The sequence below is a fragment of the Heloderma suspectum genome, chromosome Z (assembly GCF_057233095.1).
Source record: "Heloderma suspectum isolate Gila_16-S chromosome Z, 16-S_ref, whole genome shotgun sequence".
Classification (NCBI taxonomy): domain Eukaryota; kingdom Metazoa; phylum Chordata; class Lepidosauria; order Squamata; family Helodermatidae; genus Heloderma; species Heloderma suspectum.
In genome coordinates, this window is record NC_139476.1 from 13,368,461 (window position 1) to 13,383,171 (window position 14,711).

Below are 14,711 nucleotides of genomic sequence, written 5' to 3' on the forward strand. Positions count from 1 at the left end.
TGGAATGGTGCTCCATCAAAGAGTGGTGCAGGCAAAACACATGCTCTGTTTATCGCCTCTCCTATTTTTCATGATGCTGGGTGGCTTCCCACCTCAGTGTGTTCTCTATCATCTCCTTTTCTAACACGGCTCTCTTCCCACTCCAGGTTATCATGAGCCACCTCAGCCTGGTAAGTATGGCATTCCCGAGCTGGGTTGCCCCAACCACGCCAGCATTCTTTGGCTGCGAAGCCCCAAAGCCGTATGCAATCTGGCATGTCCATCCCATAATCTTCTATGACGACATGGATCTCCTAGGGTGGGCTGGTGGGCTGGTGTGCTTCCACCGCAGATGTGCTTGTCTAAGGGTACATTCATGTGGGTTGTGCCTGCGATGCTTGTGAGCCCCGAACTTGGAGCCTATGTCATCTTCACCTCCCCGTCCTCCTGCCCTACATTTTCGCTACACAGGCTGTTTTGCCTCTCTAGTCTCCTCCCCTACCCCACCCACTGCATCTCCCCCTTTTCCCCCTCTCTGAGGTTGTGTACCCAACCTTGGAGAGGCAGCCAGAATGGTTTTTTCTGTGCCAGCTGCAAGGGGGAGGAGCGTCGGATCTCTGATTCCCCCCTCCGAGGTCGGAGCGCTGTCTCTGACCTCGGAGCCAGGAATCCAAAATATCTTATGGCCTCCCAGACACTATCTCAGGGCGTAGGATTGCTCCCTAAGTTTATTTTTATTATTATATTTATGTCCCACCATTTCCCCTCCTACAAGGAACCCAAGGCAGCTTTCATAGTAGTCCTCGTCAGTACTTAAATGTAAGCCAAGAGATGTTGCTCAAGATGGAATGGCTGCTGATAAGCAACAGTTGAACATTATATTTTTATCATATTCATTTGCCCCTTTCGGTAGGTTTTGTTCCAACTACTCCCCACAACCCAGGAGGTGAACGATTCACAGTGAACCTCACGCTGACCAATCTTAAATACAAATCAGAGATGACGGATCCCAGTTCTAAAGCCTTCACAACCACAGAGAAAGTTGTTACCACACTGGTAAGTCTCGGGTGGTCTGAAGGTGACAGAAGCATGATCAGTGAGGATGTTTGAAAGATTCCATCGTTTGCAAATTCCTATGCAACAGCCTTCCCAACTTGATGCCCTCCAGATGTGTTGGACTGCAGTCCCATCAGCCCCAGCCAGCATGGCCCTTGGCTAACTGGGAATGATAGGAGTTACAGTCCAACACTTCTGGAGAACACCAGGTTGGGAAGGCTGTGATACAAACTGACCTTCTGCACATCCAGGCCTAATGTGTGTACAGGAACTGACAGTGCAAGCCTATACATGTCTACTCAGGAGTAAACCCCTGTGTGTTCAGTGGGACTTGATCCCAGGTAGCTGCATATAGGTTTGCAACCTGAGTCATCCATGGGCTTTTGCAAATTTGCTGGTGCAGTTCTCAGCTCAAAACCATTTCCAAAATACTATTAGAAATGTGTACTTTGAAGGAATACAGAAGATACAAAATTTTGAAGGAAGATACATTTAGAAATGTGTATTCTGAAAGAGAATATATGTAGATTTTTTAAATTTTTAAAAAAGAGATCACTGATTAATCCAGAAATGGGGTAGAATGCTTGCAGGTGAACACAGGCAAAACTGGCATGGACCAGTGAGACTGATTTGCCCATCCATCCATCCATCCATCCATCCATCTGTGATATTTATATTCCGCTAAATATAATAAAATCCCCAAGCAGTTGTTGATCATCATCATCATCATCATCTAGGGTTGTCCATGATGTGGAAATCCAGCCCTTCTTGGGCCCGATGGATCCCCGCAAGAGACCTGGCTCAGCTTGCTTTTGTGAGCCAAGTTGCATGATAGTTCCCGAAACCCGGGACCTTTACTGAGGATTTTTTGCACAAAATCACAGCATGATTTGTGCAAAATCAAGGCTGTAAATAGTGCAATTTGCGCAAAATTGCAGCTGTAAATGCAGCCACAGCTTTGCACAAATTGCACTATTTACAGCCACGATTTGAGGCAAATCATGATTTGAACACCCCCCCCCCTCCAAATATCTGTGAGTTGGCCTGACTTATCACACACTGAATCAGGCCAACTTGCAGATGATCAAGCCAGAATCTGGGGGGCTGAGCCAGCAAAAACTCGCCAAGCTCCATCCCCCAATGGATTTTTCTGACATCCTTTTCATCATCTTCATCCTCATTTTTATCCTGCCCTTCCCCAGAAAATCTGGGGAAAACAGACATAGTCCTCTACTCTGATTTTATGTCACAATTTTGTTTCTATTTTCTGCGTATATAATATCTACATATTATATATGTGTTTATTTCTGATTTTGTGCTCACAACACCCTTGTGACATAGGCTAGGCTGATAAAGTAATTGGCCCAAGCTCACTTAGCCAACTTCACAGCTCAGTGCAGATTTAAACACGGGCCTTCCAGGTCTCCACCAATCTTCCCCAACTTGGTGCCCTCCAGATGTGTTGGACTGCAACGTCTGATAACCCCAGTCAGCATGTATAGGGAGAAAAATTGGCATTGGCCAAGCCTGTGTTAAGAGTTTAATAAATCCATGTCTTGTGTGTGGGTCTGGCTAATGCAGGATTCTTTTATGTCTAGCTGGGCCGAATACTGAAAACGGGCAGCATTGGGCCTGCTTATACAGGGTGCAATGTTACATCTTTAAGGTAAGATGCCTTGAGGTTCCAGAATCTTCCACGATCTCACATGACAAACGCCCTGAGCCATAAAAATCATGTGGGTGATTGGTTGCTTGGCTAATGTATGAATGTATTATTTTATCATTTACTCGTGAACAGACCTGACTTCGCACAGCTTGGGATAGTCCTTACACTGATACAGTGAAGGCTGCAAGCAACTGTACAGCTATCAGAGTTGGACACATTGTGGCCACCTTGTCTGTGTGAAGCCAAGCACAGCCCCTGCCATGGTGCACCCCTGTAACCCGTTAAGGGTCTGTCCACTCCATTCCCCTGAGGGAGGGCTGCCTCAGGTGGGAAGTGGCAAGCATATAACTCCATCCCTTGGCCTTCTAATTCCTCCGGCTTCAAACTGTATGGACTGCAAAGTAATGTGCAGGGAAGTCTGCCCATTAGTGACTGAAGATATAACTGCAGGCTTCAACCACATGGATACGTCTAAATGCATTTTAATGAATGAAGGAATGCATTTGAAAAAGAAAATAACATCAAAGTGCAAACCCTGAGGGTCCCCTTAGTATGCATGCCAAGTTTCACATGTGTAGGTTTCACCATCTTGGAGCTATGGCAGTGATGGACCGGCAGATGGAGAGATGCACACACTTCCTCTTTTATTATTATAGAATAGATAATTTAATCTGCATTTAGACATTGCTCAGTATCTAGATCCCAATGTCTCCAGATGCCTCTTTGAACATTATCTGGGAAGCTCCCTTCCAGGAAAAGATGAGAGTGTTGCATCTAAAAGCTTTTAAAATGATTTGTAAAAAGAGGGAGAGAGAGAAAAGCAACAGTAAATATCTAAGGTAACATCTGGTCTTTCACATCCCCTGCCCCACTGTGTGGAATCAGATATATGTTTGGGGGGGACTGTGAAGGTCTGTGGACTATTAATAAACTTGAATGTTTCTTTCCAGATCTTTGAATGACGGGATGATGACTGGCATAGATGCCGTCTGCACCTACAAAAGAGACACATCCACACCCCTCTTCAACCGAGTGAAGGTGTACCATGAACTCGTGAATAAGACAAGCAGCTTCACCAAGATGGGACCATATGTGCTGGACAAGAACAGTCTCTATGTGAATGGTAAATGGTGGATTTTTCCCCAATGAAGCATGCTACCAAAGAATGCCTGGCTGGATTAGACCAAGGATCCACCTAGTCTGGCACTCTGGTTCCAACGGTGGCCCAACTAGATTATGTATTTATTTATCCGAAGTATTTTTATCCTGCTCTTTCAGCCAAAATGTCTCCTGGAGCAGCTTACGTGCAGCCAGTTTTGTGGGTGGGTGGGAAGGGGGCAGCACAAAAGAGTGGAGAAAATTTTGTGTAGCCAATAGTGTAGTGTGGGTTTTAAAAAAATTATTATTATTACACTTCTCTCCATTGTCTGCAGCCTCCCAGGTTGCCTGCACATCCTGATCCAAAAAAGCCCTTTGGGAAGAATTACCTCATGGAGTCTTCCTCTGGGCTTTAATGGAAGTGCAGGAACCTACAGGCTGCCCGAAAGATGAGTGTACAATGAAAGACAGGACACTCACACACACATCCCTGCCATCTCATAAGTAAAGTGTGGTGTAGTGGTGAGAGTGTTGGACTGGGAGTTCTAGTCCCCACTCATCCATGGAAACTTGCTGGGTGACTTTGGGCTAGTCACAGACTCTCAGCCCAACCTACCTCACAGGGTGGTTGTTGTAAGGATAAAATGGAGAGGAGGAGGATTATGTACGCCACCTTGGGTTCCTTAGGAGGAAAAAAGGTGGAATATAAATGTAATAAATAAACAAACAAGCAGACAAATAAATAAATAAGGTCACTCAACCCATGAGAATTTCTCCAAAATTTTCATCTCCTTTGAATTTGTTTTTGAAAGCAATTTCTTTTCTGTTGATTGAGAATGGATGGAAAAAATGTGGAAGACATTATTGGCACAGGACTAATAAAAACAGTGTTTGCTGGATCACAGCAAGGCCCAGATATCTAGTTCAAAGAGCCTAGACTCCTAGATATAGGAACACACGTGATCTCAAGAAGATGGTGTTACCCGAGCAAGACTCAACTAGAACAGGAAGTCCTTTTATACTCCTTCCTGGCCAGGAAGATCCAATAGCCAGCCTGGGTGGGTGGAGTCAGTCCAGGTCTGGAAGGCTCTTCACTGAGAAGGGCATCACCTACACTTCAGTGTCTCACCACACAGGGCAGCTGTGCACAGATCCAGCAGTTCTTGACAATAGGGCCTTACCACACTGAGTGGCACAGGGTGCTGGATGCATCCAATATGCCTACTTCAACTCTTCCTGTGGCATGCGACCGGAGAATCGTTGATCCCCAATCTCTTTGGGTCAGTGGGCACATTTGGAATTTTAAGAATGTATTACAGGCACTCTCACGAAATGGCTGTCATGAGGGGCATGGTTGGTCGCAAAACTCCCATTTTCCAGAAGGTGAATAGGTGAGACTAAAAGAAAAGTTTCTTGCCCAAGAACTGAAGTCCAAGAGAGGTGTCTGCAAGCCCATTAGTGCCTCTGGGCCCCAGGTTGGAGACCCCAGGCCTTGATAATTATTTTTGTTGACTTCACATTTCTCTGAAGTGTATCTTTCGTTTTCAGGTTACAACGAGCCACGAAGCCTTTCGTGTAAGTATTTAGAAGTTCTACATGACATTCAAGCATTGGGTGATATCTCCACACAAAAACACCCCACTCAGATCGACCGAGATTAAACCAACCTATTCCCCCACCTAAAAAAATGGGAATTAAGACAGCTTAATTCAAGCCAGTACATGATCTGATCTGGACCCTATAGTGCCTCAATATGGGATGTGATGGAATGCCACCCTCATCCCACCCTTTGAGCCTCCAAGTCTACTCCCCCTGCCCTCACACACCCCATAACTCCTCCCCCTCCACTAATGATCTTCCAGACCAGAAGTAGACAACGGGTGCTCTCTAGATGTTTTGGACTTCAACTCCCAGCAGCCCCAGACAGCATGGCCAATGGTGTGGGATTATGGGAGCTGTCGCCCAAAACTTCTGGAGGGCACTATTGTTGTTACTATTAAAAATATTTCTTGGCCGCTTTTCAGGGCAAAAGCCCTCCCGAGGCGGCATACAACAATAAAACATATCAAACTGATACAATATTAAAAACGATTAAAAAAGCAACAATAATAGCAACAGCAGAAATCCTATCAGGAGAAAGCCAGAGTGAAAGAATGTGTTTTCAAGGTCTTTTTAAAAGCCTGCAAAGATGGGGCTTGGCAGACCCCTGATGGCAACTTATTCCTGAGGTGTGGGGCTACTGCAGAGAAGGCCCTCTCATGTGGGGTCACCCACCTCAGTGCTCTCACAGGAGGGAGGTGAGAAGGGCCTCTCTTGCTGATCTTAAAGTGCAAGCAGGGGTAAAGGCAGTCCTTCAAGTAACTTGGTCCCAAGCCATTGAAGGCTTTGAAGATCAAAACCACCACTTTAAATTGGGCTCAAAAACGCACCGGTAACCACTGCAGCTGGTGCAGTATAGGCATTATATGATCAAATTGCCTTTCCCCCACTGACGCTCGGGCGGCCACATTCTGCACCAGCTGAAGTTTCTGAACTGTCTGCAAAGGCAGCTCCACAGACAACGCATCACAGTAGTCCAGCCTGGACATCACTAGTGTATGTATAACTGAGGTGAGATCCATCCTTTCCAGATAGGCATGCCAGTCTAAGTTGGTAAGACACACTTTTGGACACATTGGCTTCCCCTGTTAGCACAGAGTCCAGGAGGACTCCCAGACTGCACACTTGGTCTTTCAGTGGCAGTGCAACCCCATCTCAGACCAGTTGTAAACCTCCATCCAGAGCAGTTGGTTTCCCAACTCACAATACCCCCGTCTCGTCTGGATTAAGTTTCAGCTTGTTTACCCTCATCCACCCCAAAACAGTGTCCAGACACTGGTTCATGAGTTTCACAGCCTCCCTGGGATGTGTAGATGGAAATGAGAGGTACGGCTGAGTATCATCCGGATACTGATGACATTTCAGCTCAAACCTCCTGATGACTTCCCCCAGCAGTTTCATGTTGATGATAAATTGCTCACTGGATGGCTTGCCTCTGCTCAGACCCAGTCCACCCATTCCTTTCCACCCATTGGTGCTGCTGCTGTGTGAATGAAAATACAGCTTTCTAGGAAATAAAAGAAATTATACATGAACTTCAAGAAAGGCTGACCAAATATCCACATATGTATCTATTAGGGATGTCAGAGAATTCCGCCACGGATCTCGGTGAGGCCGAATGCGAGTGCATTCGGCCCCCCGAAATCCGTGGCGGAACGAAGCCCCTGCCCCCCCAACCCACGAAAGGTGCACGAAACGAAGTACTTACCTGCTGCCATTCGCTTCTTAATCATAGCCGTGATAGGCTACGTAAATACTTACATAGCCTATCACGGCTAACGCAGGGACACCTTTTGCGTCCCTGCGGAGGCCATGATAGGCTACGTAAGTATTTACGTAGCCTATCACGGCAAGCCAAAAAAAAACCACAAACCAGCGTACGCAAATGGCGGCGGCTACGGCAGCCGCCATTTGCATTCCCTTTTTTTCGCCGTAATAGCTTACGTAAATATTTACGTAGGCTAAAACTGCCATAGCCGCCACCATTTGTGTACGCTGTGTTTTTTTTTCCTGCAGGCTGCCCAGCGGCCGGATGTCCGGCTGTGGGCGGCCCCAGCCGGCGGCTCCACAGAATCTCCATGGAGCAGACCCGGCTGGATTAGGATTTCAGGGGGAGGTGCAGAGCTGATTTCAGGGGGAGGTGCAGATGTACATCAGTAAATATTAAAGAGTCTTCCAATACAAAGTTTATCAATATAATAATCTCCTCCCCCAAAGAGGCAACTATTGGGCATTGCCAAAACATATGATTAAGAGAAGCATTAGCAGTATTACACCTCCAGCAGTTAGCCAACTTAGACAAACCCTTATTAAAACCCTATTAAAACCCTTATACAAACCTTATACAAGCCCTTATTAAAACCTTATACAAACCCTTATTAAAACCTTATACAAACCCTTATACAAACCCTGTTGGGCATTGCAAACATATGATTAAGAGAAGCATTAGCAGTATTATACCTCCCGCAATTAGACAACTTAGACAACCCTCATTAAAGAGACATCAATGCATTTTTTATTTGTATTTTATTTTATGGTTTTGCTTTGCTTTGGTTTGTTGAAATTTACAATTAAAAATTATTTTAAAAAATGCAGTGCGCCAGGCAAAACTAGACTTGGGAAATGTAGTTGTCCAAAGGATCAACTGAATGCCAGGAGAGGGTGGGGGTTTGGCTGTCTGCTGTGTGAGAGGGAGAAAGGAACAGAATTAGGATTAAGCTGTGGAGCAGAGAATTCTGCCACTTGTAATTCTCACTCCAGGTTTGAGGAGAGCATTATGGGTCCCCCTGAGACACATTCCCAGGAAATGTGGGCTGTGGCAGCATGCCTAAAAATCCCATTCTGAATAGTTTCCTATCTTGAACCCACTGTTCTTCCTTCTTCCAGCTGTGACCACTCACATCTCTCCAACTTTGGGGCATTTCACTGTGAACTACACCTTGTCCAGTATGCCATATATGACTGATCTGGGGACGCCTGGTTCTCGCAGGTTCAACGCCACGGAGAAAGCCCTGAAGCATTATGTAAGCCTTCAGACCCACCCTTTTCGCCTTTGGCTCCGCTCTCCTTTGCCCTTGGCTCTGCCCATCACTGGAATGCCCTCCCACCCTCAAACCTCTCTACTGAATTCAGCCCTTAGCTGAAAAGTTCAAGGCTCCAGGAGTAGTGCGACGTGTCATACATGGGGCTGCTTTTGACTGCTGTCCAGAAACTTAAATTAGTCCAAACCATTGCTGTTAAGTTTTTTTCTTTCTATCTATCTATCTATCTATCTATCTATCTATCTATCTATCTATCTATCTATCTATCTATCACCAGCCTTCGAACAACTGTGCTGGGTGCCGATCCATTGATCCATTTCCAGGCATAATGGAAAGTGCTAGCAATCATCTTCAGAGCCCTAAATGGTTTAGGGACATGGGCAAGTAAAGGACTGTTTCCCCCCTGCAATTTGATCATCACTCAGAGTCTTCCACCAATGGGGGGGGGGCCTCTACCAGATTTTATTCTGTGACTTCTGCTTCTGCATTTTTAACAGTGAATTTTATCACAATATATTTTATTGTTTCTGGTGTTCGCAGCCATCCTGAGAGTTACCAGAAGGGTGGCGTACACATTTTTGAACATTCAGAACAATAAATGAGGGCTGAGAGTTGGGCAAGAGAACATACAAAGAGGCAAGAAAAGCTGTTGTTGCCCCCAGCCTGGACAGGAAACCTTTATAGCCACATTCTGTTGAGGCGAGTCAACGGCTAGCCTGAGTGGATGGATCCACTCCAGTTCCTGGGAACTTTGTTATTTTCTCTCCCTACATGTCATCAAAATTCCTTCTAGTTCCAATGTTCATACTGTGAGTGCTGTTCCTTATGTAGCCAAAATGGCACCACCCATGAACACAAGATGGAGGTGTCAGCAAGTCTGGGGATCTCCAAGGCTAGCAGAAGTACAAAAAGCCTTTGGGAGGGGAGCCTTAAATAGGGAGGAACCCTAAAATCAGTCCAAATGTGGACTGAATGTGCTCAGTGGGGATGGAATACCGACTGACTGTTGCAGGGGAAACCAGGTGGACGAGGAACGCAAGGAGTGGCTTGATTCCTGAATAGAGATCACACTGCATTGCAATATTTTGTTTAAGGGCCCAGTTCTATTTATTTCTTTTTATTTAAATCATTTTTATCTTGCCTTTCAGCCAAAGCTTTCCAAATTGCTCTGTATGTGACAGGGACTCATGAGAACCTTCTTTTCCCCCCCTCTTTCCCCAGATGGAACCGCTTCTCAAGGACACGAGTGTCAGCTCAGCATTTACCAGCTGCAAAGTGGAGAGCTTTCAGTAAGAGAGGTGGTGGAGGAGGCTGAGAGGGTGGGCGTGAGCGCCACGGCTTCCTGTTTCCAAACAGATGGCACCAGAGAGCCAAAAAAAGGGCTTGAAAGCAATAGCTCTCCTCCTCTGTTGTCACCTAGCCCCCTGGTATTTAGAGGTAGACTGCTGTTGAATGTGGAGGTGCCATTTTTCCATCTTAGGTGAAAGTCATGGGCAGATCTTCCTCCTCCAAGCATTAAGAGTATAAGTTGATGGATAACCCCCTGTCACTGGTTTCCTCAGTATCTAGTACTCACATGTAGACTATCTCTGTGCATGGAATTTCCATTTAGGAACATAGGAGGCTGCCTTATATTGAGTGAAACCACAGGTCCATCTCGCCCAGTATTGTTGACACTGACTGGCAGCAGCTTTCCAAGGTTTCAGGCAGGATTCTTTCCTAACTGTCCCTGGAGTTGTCAGGGATCGAACCTGGGACCTTCTTCATGGAAAACATGTGATCTGCCCATTGAGCTATGGCCCATTGAGCTCTCAAACCTTCTGTACAAGACGGGGCTCTCATGGGAGCTAAAAACCGGTTGCAGGGGCCCCTGGTGACTCCAGTTCCAAAGGGGCAGTGATTCCATTCTGGGTTTTAGTTACCACCAGCCAAAGCTCTAATGGTGCTATCCAAGGTACTGAACCTTATCCCCAAAATGGGTTCAGCACCTTGGATAGCTCTTTTAGACATCTGGCTGGTCGTAACTAAACCCCTGAATGGAATCACCACCTCTCCAGAACTGGAGTCACCAGCCTCCACTGCCTCGTTGGCCCGCAGCATCTCGATGGCCAGATTAGGATGAGTGAGACCTGGGTTCAAATTCCCATTCAGTCATGGTGAAGACCATTCAGTGATCTTGGGTCAAGGACTCTCCCTCAGCCTAGCCTACCTCACCATGTTGTTGTATGGATAAAGAGGCAGTGGGGTCGGGGGGAGTGGGGGAGAGCAGAACCATCTTGGCTGCCTTGAGCTCCTTGGAAAAAGGATGGGGAACAATATAATAAACACACACACCTATAAGTAATAATATTTTAAAATCTGGTGAATGCTGCTTTCAGTTTTAATTGTTTTCAGTGTCATCATCATGCAGACAGGTCTGATAGGCTAGTATATAGCATTGTGACTTCATCCTGTTCAGGAAGTGGTTCCTGATTGGGTGGGACCACGTGATTCATTCAAGATGGAGGAAAGAAAGCCTTGTTTTCTCCAATTGAGAAGAGAATGTCTCCCCCTCTCCAAACTGTGAATCTTAGAAGATCTATGGAGATTTGCTAAAGTTACAGGCATCTATGTGCACTTGTAAGAATTAGTTGTGGGTTCCCCCCACCCTGCTTTCCCCCCAGTAGTTGGCTGTCATGGGGCCTTTTTGGCCTTGATCTGCCATTAAATTCCAAAAGGAGAAGGAGAAGCAGCAGCAGCAGCAGCAGAACAACCCCTCATGGAATGCTAACCTGTGCTTGTGTTCTTAGGTCTTCACAAACTGGGGGTGCTGTGATGGTGAACAGCCAATGCAGCTACTGGAAAGAACGCCTCCCTGCCCCGTTCGACCACGTGAGGGTTTATGGCGAGCTGAACAATCTGACTAAGGATGGCACCCGAATCGGACACTATAGCGTGGAGAAAGGGAGCCTTCATGTGAATGGTAAATGTCCATTTGGCCAGATGAGGCCAGCCAGTAGTACCTTTGCTTGTCTTTAACCAGCCCTGGGGTAGCAGGGACAATGCCCTCTGCATCCCACATACGAGAACAGATGGGGAAGGCAAAGCAAAAAAGCTCTAACCATTAGGAAGTCTCTTCTAATGTTTAGCTGAAATCTGCTTCCCTGCAACTTCTGCCCTTTGGTTCTGGTCCTACTCTCTGGAGCAACAGAGAACAAGTCTGCTCCATTTTCTGCCTGACAGTAGAGATGGATGGACCCATCTCTGTCAGGGGCATGGGGGAGCTCAATGAACTGCCCCCCCCCCCGCTCACGCAGCCCAGACCTGCTCTGCAAGCCTCCCTGCTCGCCCCGCCCGCCCACTGAGCTGCCCCTCCTCTCCTCACCAAGGACTCCGGCAGTTAACTTCTTGTGCTTTATGCTCACAGGGGCTTGACTGCTGGAGTCCTCAGTATGGCGCACCCCCCAAGTGCTCTAGCCCTGTCCTCCTCGGGAGGAGGACAGGGCTAGAGCACTGGGGCAATGGTGAGGGCCCTCCTGCCCACACCGGTTATCAAGGGCTTCCTTGACAGCTGGTGGAGGCAGGATGAGTCCTCTACGGTATTCCCAGCAGCTCCCAGGGCTCTGGAGTGCTCAGTGGCTGGGTCCGTCAGAGCCCCACGGCTTGGCAAGCAGGGTTTGCGGGGGGGGGGGAAGTCCGTCAGACTCCACCCCCTCCTTGGACTCCCGTGCCACCCCTACCTGACAGCCCTTCCTCATAAGCCTTGCTTTCCAGACCCCTCACCTTCTTGGATGCTTGACTGGTAGAATTATTGTTATCAGCTGCACTGAAAAAATCCCTCTTTAGATTTTTTCCAAATCAGCCACAGCAATTTCATAGGGTGTTCTGGGGCAGAGGGGAATTGAGGCTGCTGGTTGGAAGGCTACTAAGAAGAACTCTGCCTCCAAAGTTCCCGACATACAGCCACACAGAAATCACCGAAATGACCCACCCCTCATTTGAATTTTTTCTTTATGTTTTGATGTTGTTTTTAATTGCCCGTTAGCTGCTTTGAGTTTCACTCGAAAAAATAGTGAGATACTATTTTCCCCACCACCACCAAGCAGCAACTGGCTATTTAATTATCTCTGTAGGGGTGAATTTGGGATGCCCATTGCTGGGAAATCCAGTTCTTTTTGACTTGACAGAGTTCCATGGCATGTACAACTCAATTTGCATTTGTGAAATGAACTGCAGGCTTGCCCCTGAACTCTGGGAACTCTTTTTGCACATTTTTTGCAGGTTCTGCAATTTGTGCAAATCTCTGAGCAATTTGTGCACATTTCTTGGCAATTTGTGCAAATTCAGCCATAATTTGCACAAGTTCAGCAGTAATTTGTGCAAATTGCTCAGAAATGTGTGCCAATTGCAGAATCTGCAGTAAAAATGTGCAAAATGCCTGTCAAATCTGCACACTGGCCTGACTCACTGCGAGTCGGGCACCACAGCAGGAACCAGAATGAAATCCAGGGGGCCAGACCTAGGAAAACCCATTAACCTCCATCCCCCAAACAGAATTCTCCGACATCCCTGGTGTGAATCTGTCCATTTTGCTTTCTCCAACATTCACATTCCTAAAACCTCAAGATCTTTCTCTCCTGAATATGAAGAACATTGCAAATTTTGGTAAATTCTGATTGAAAACGAACTGAAAACATTATTCTCACCCCTGGTGTAGCTAAACTCAGCTATTTTCAGCATGGAGGGGACCATGAGGTGCCTGCCTGCCATATAGCTGATGAAGAGCCTGTCCCCGCCTCCACCAAAAAGAGCTGGAAACCCTAATTAAGAACTAATATGGTTAACTAAGCATGGTTAACTAACCATGGTTGGCTAACATGGTTAACTAACTATGGTTGGCTAACATGGTTAACTAACCATGGTTAACTAAGCATGGTTAACTAACCATGGTTGGCTAACATGGTTAACTAACTATGGTATGCACACACAGGGATTCAGTCTCAGACTTTTAAGAGCTAAGCACTTAAAGCTGTGGGCCTGGATGGACAAATTTGTCAGTTCTGGTTTCTCCCAGATTCAATTTTTGTTAACCTCAAGTTCTTATTGATCCAAATATGGAGAACTTTGCAAATTCTGGTAAATTCTTATCAGAACCAAACTGAAATGAAATTCTCAGCCAGCCTTGTTAATTAACAATTATTGTCTTCTCTCTTCTTCTTTCAGGATACCCATCCTCTGGATCCCAGCCTCCCATTTCCACTCCGGATAGCGTGGGTTATGAGCTGGGCTTCACAATCGTCAATAAGAACTTGACCAACACAGATCCTTCCTCTCCAGAATACAAGCAACTTGCAACCGACATTGGGAACAAGGTGAGGATTTGTGATTTCGCCTTCTCTATCCCAGACACAAAACACTGGAGGAGACATAATTGGTAGTGTTGGGTGGGGATGATTGCCCCTGTCAGAGATATGCGAATCAGCAAAACTCGAGCTCACCGAGGTCCTCCAAATTCCATCCTGAAGCTTGTTCTGACTCGAGTTGTATCAGATTGCTAGCTTTGTTTTTTTCTTTATGCGTGAAAATCCATCCATATTTTTTCCAAATGTAGGCATCAATTGTGCTCATCTTTGAAATGTGCACATTCTTCCCCCATTGATTAAAGTGTATTTGTGCACATTTTTCAAAAGTACACATCTTTCTCATGCACATTTTTCAAATGTATGTGTGCTGTTGAACACAAATTTTGGGGGTCCATAAAATACGATGCAAGCTCGGAAATGTCTGGACTTCAACTGGAGATTGCACCTGAGTCCATGTTTGGTCCAGAAGATGCAAACTGGGTAAATCCTGATCAAAAATGAACTGAAACAAACTTCTCATACATCTCTACCCCCTGTTACGTGCCTTCCTTCAACCTCCTCTTTCTTCATAATGATTTCAGACTAACCCTCTTCATCCTCATCCACCTCTCCCAGTCGTAACCCACTTGAAGTAACTGCAACTTCATAATGGCCTACTCCTGGAGAATATCAATTCCCAGTGGTGGAGTGGTCCATTTTGTCCTGTCTCCCCTCTCAGCTTCACAGTCTTTCTTTCTTTCTTTCTTTCTTTCTTTCTTTCTTTCTTTCTTTCTTAGAATTTCAAAAACCTTCAATAAAATGTTAATCATTTTTAAATACCAAAAAGCAGCCAATCCTATTTGTTTCAACTTAACAGCACCCTCCCAATTAATGTTTTATTAGAACATTGCATATAAAAATGTAAATCTCATGTAAGTACATTTTCAGTGT

At 46.0% G+C, this 14,711-nt stretch overlaps 1 protein-coding gene across 1 annotated transcript in view; it reads left to right on the forward strand.

Annotated features, from left to right (window-relative positions):
* The window catches only part of LOC146333703 (mucin-16-like), a 52,943-nt gene that overhangs the window by 24,840 nt on the left and 13,392 nt on the right, over positions 1-14,711 (forward strand). Inside the window, exons 21-29 of the mRNA XM_084825702.1 lie at positions 147-170; positions 893-1,035; positions 2,634-2,701; positions 3,652-3,824; positions 5,348-5,374; positions 8,285-8,421; positions 9,661-9,728; positions 11,229-11,401; positions 13,642-13,790. Coding sequence (XP_084681828.1) covers positions 147-170; positions 893-1,035; positions 2,634-2,701; positions 3,652-3,824; positions 5,348-5,374; positions 8,285-8,421; positions 9,661-9,728; positions 11,229-11,401; positions 13,642-13,790 — 962 coding nt within the window. The remainder of the gene's footprint in view (positions 1-146; positions 171-892; positions 1,036-2,633; positions 2,702-3,651; positions 3,825-5,347; positions 5,375-8,284; positions 8,422-9,660; positions 9,729-11,228; positions 11,402-13,641; positions 13,791-14,711) is intronic.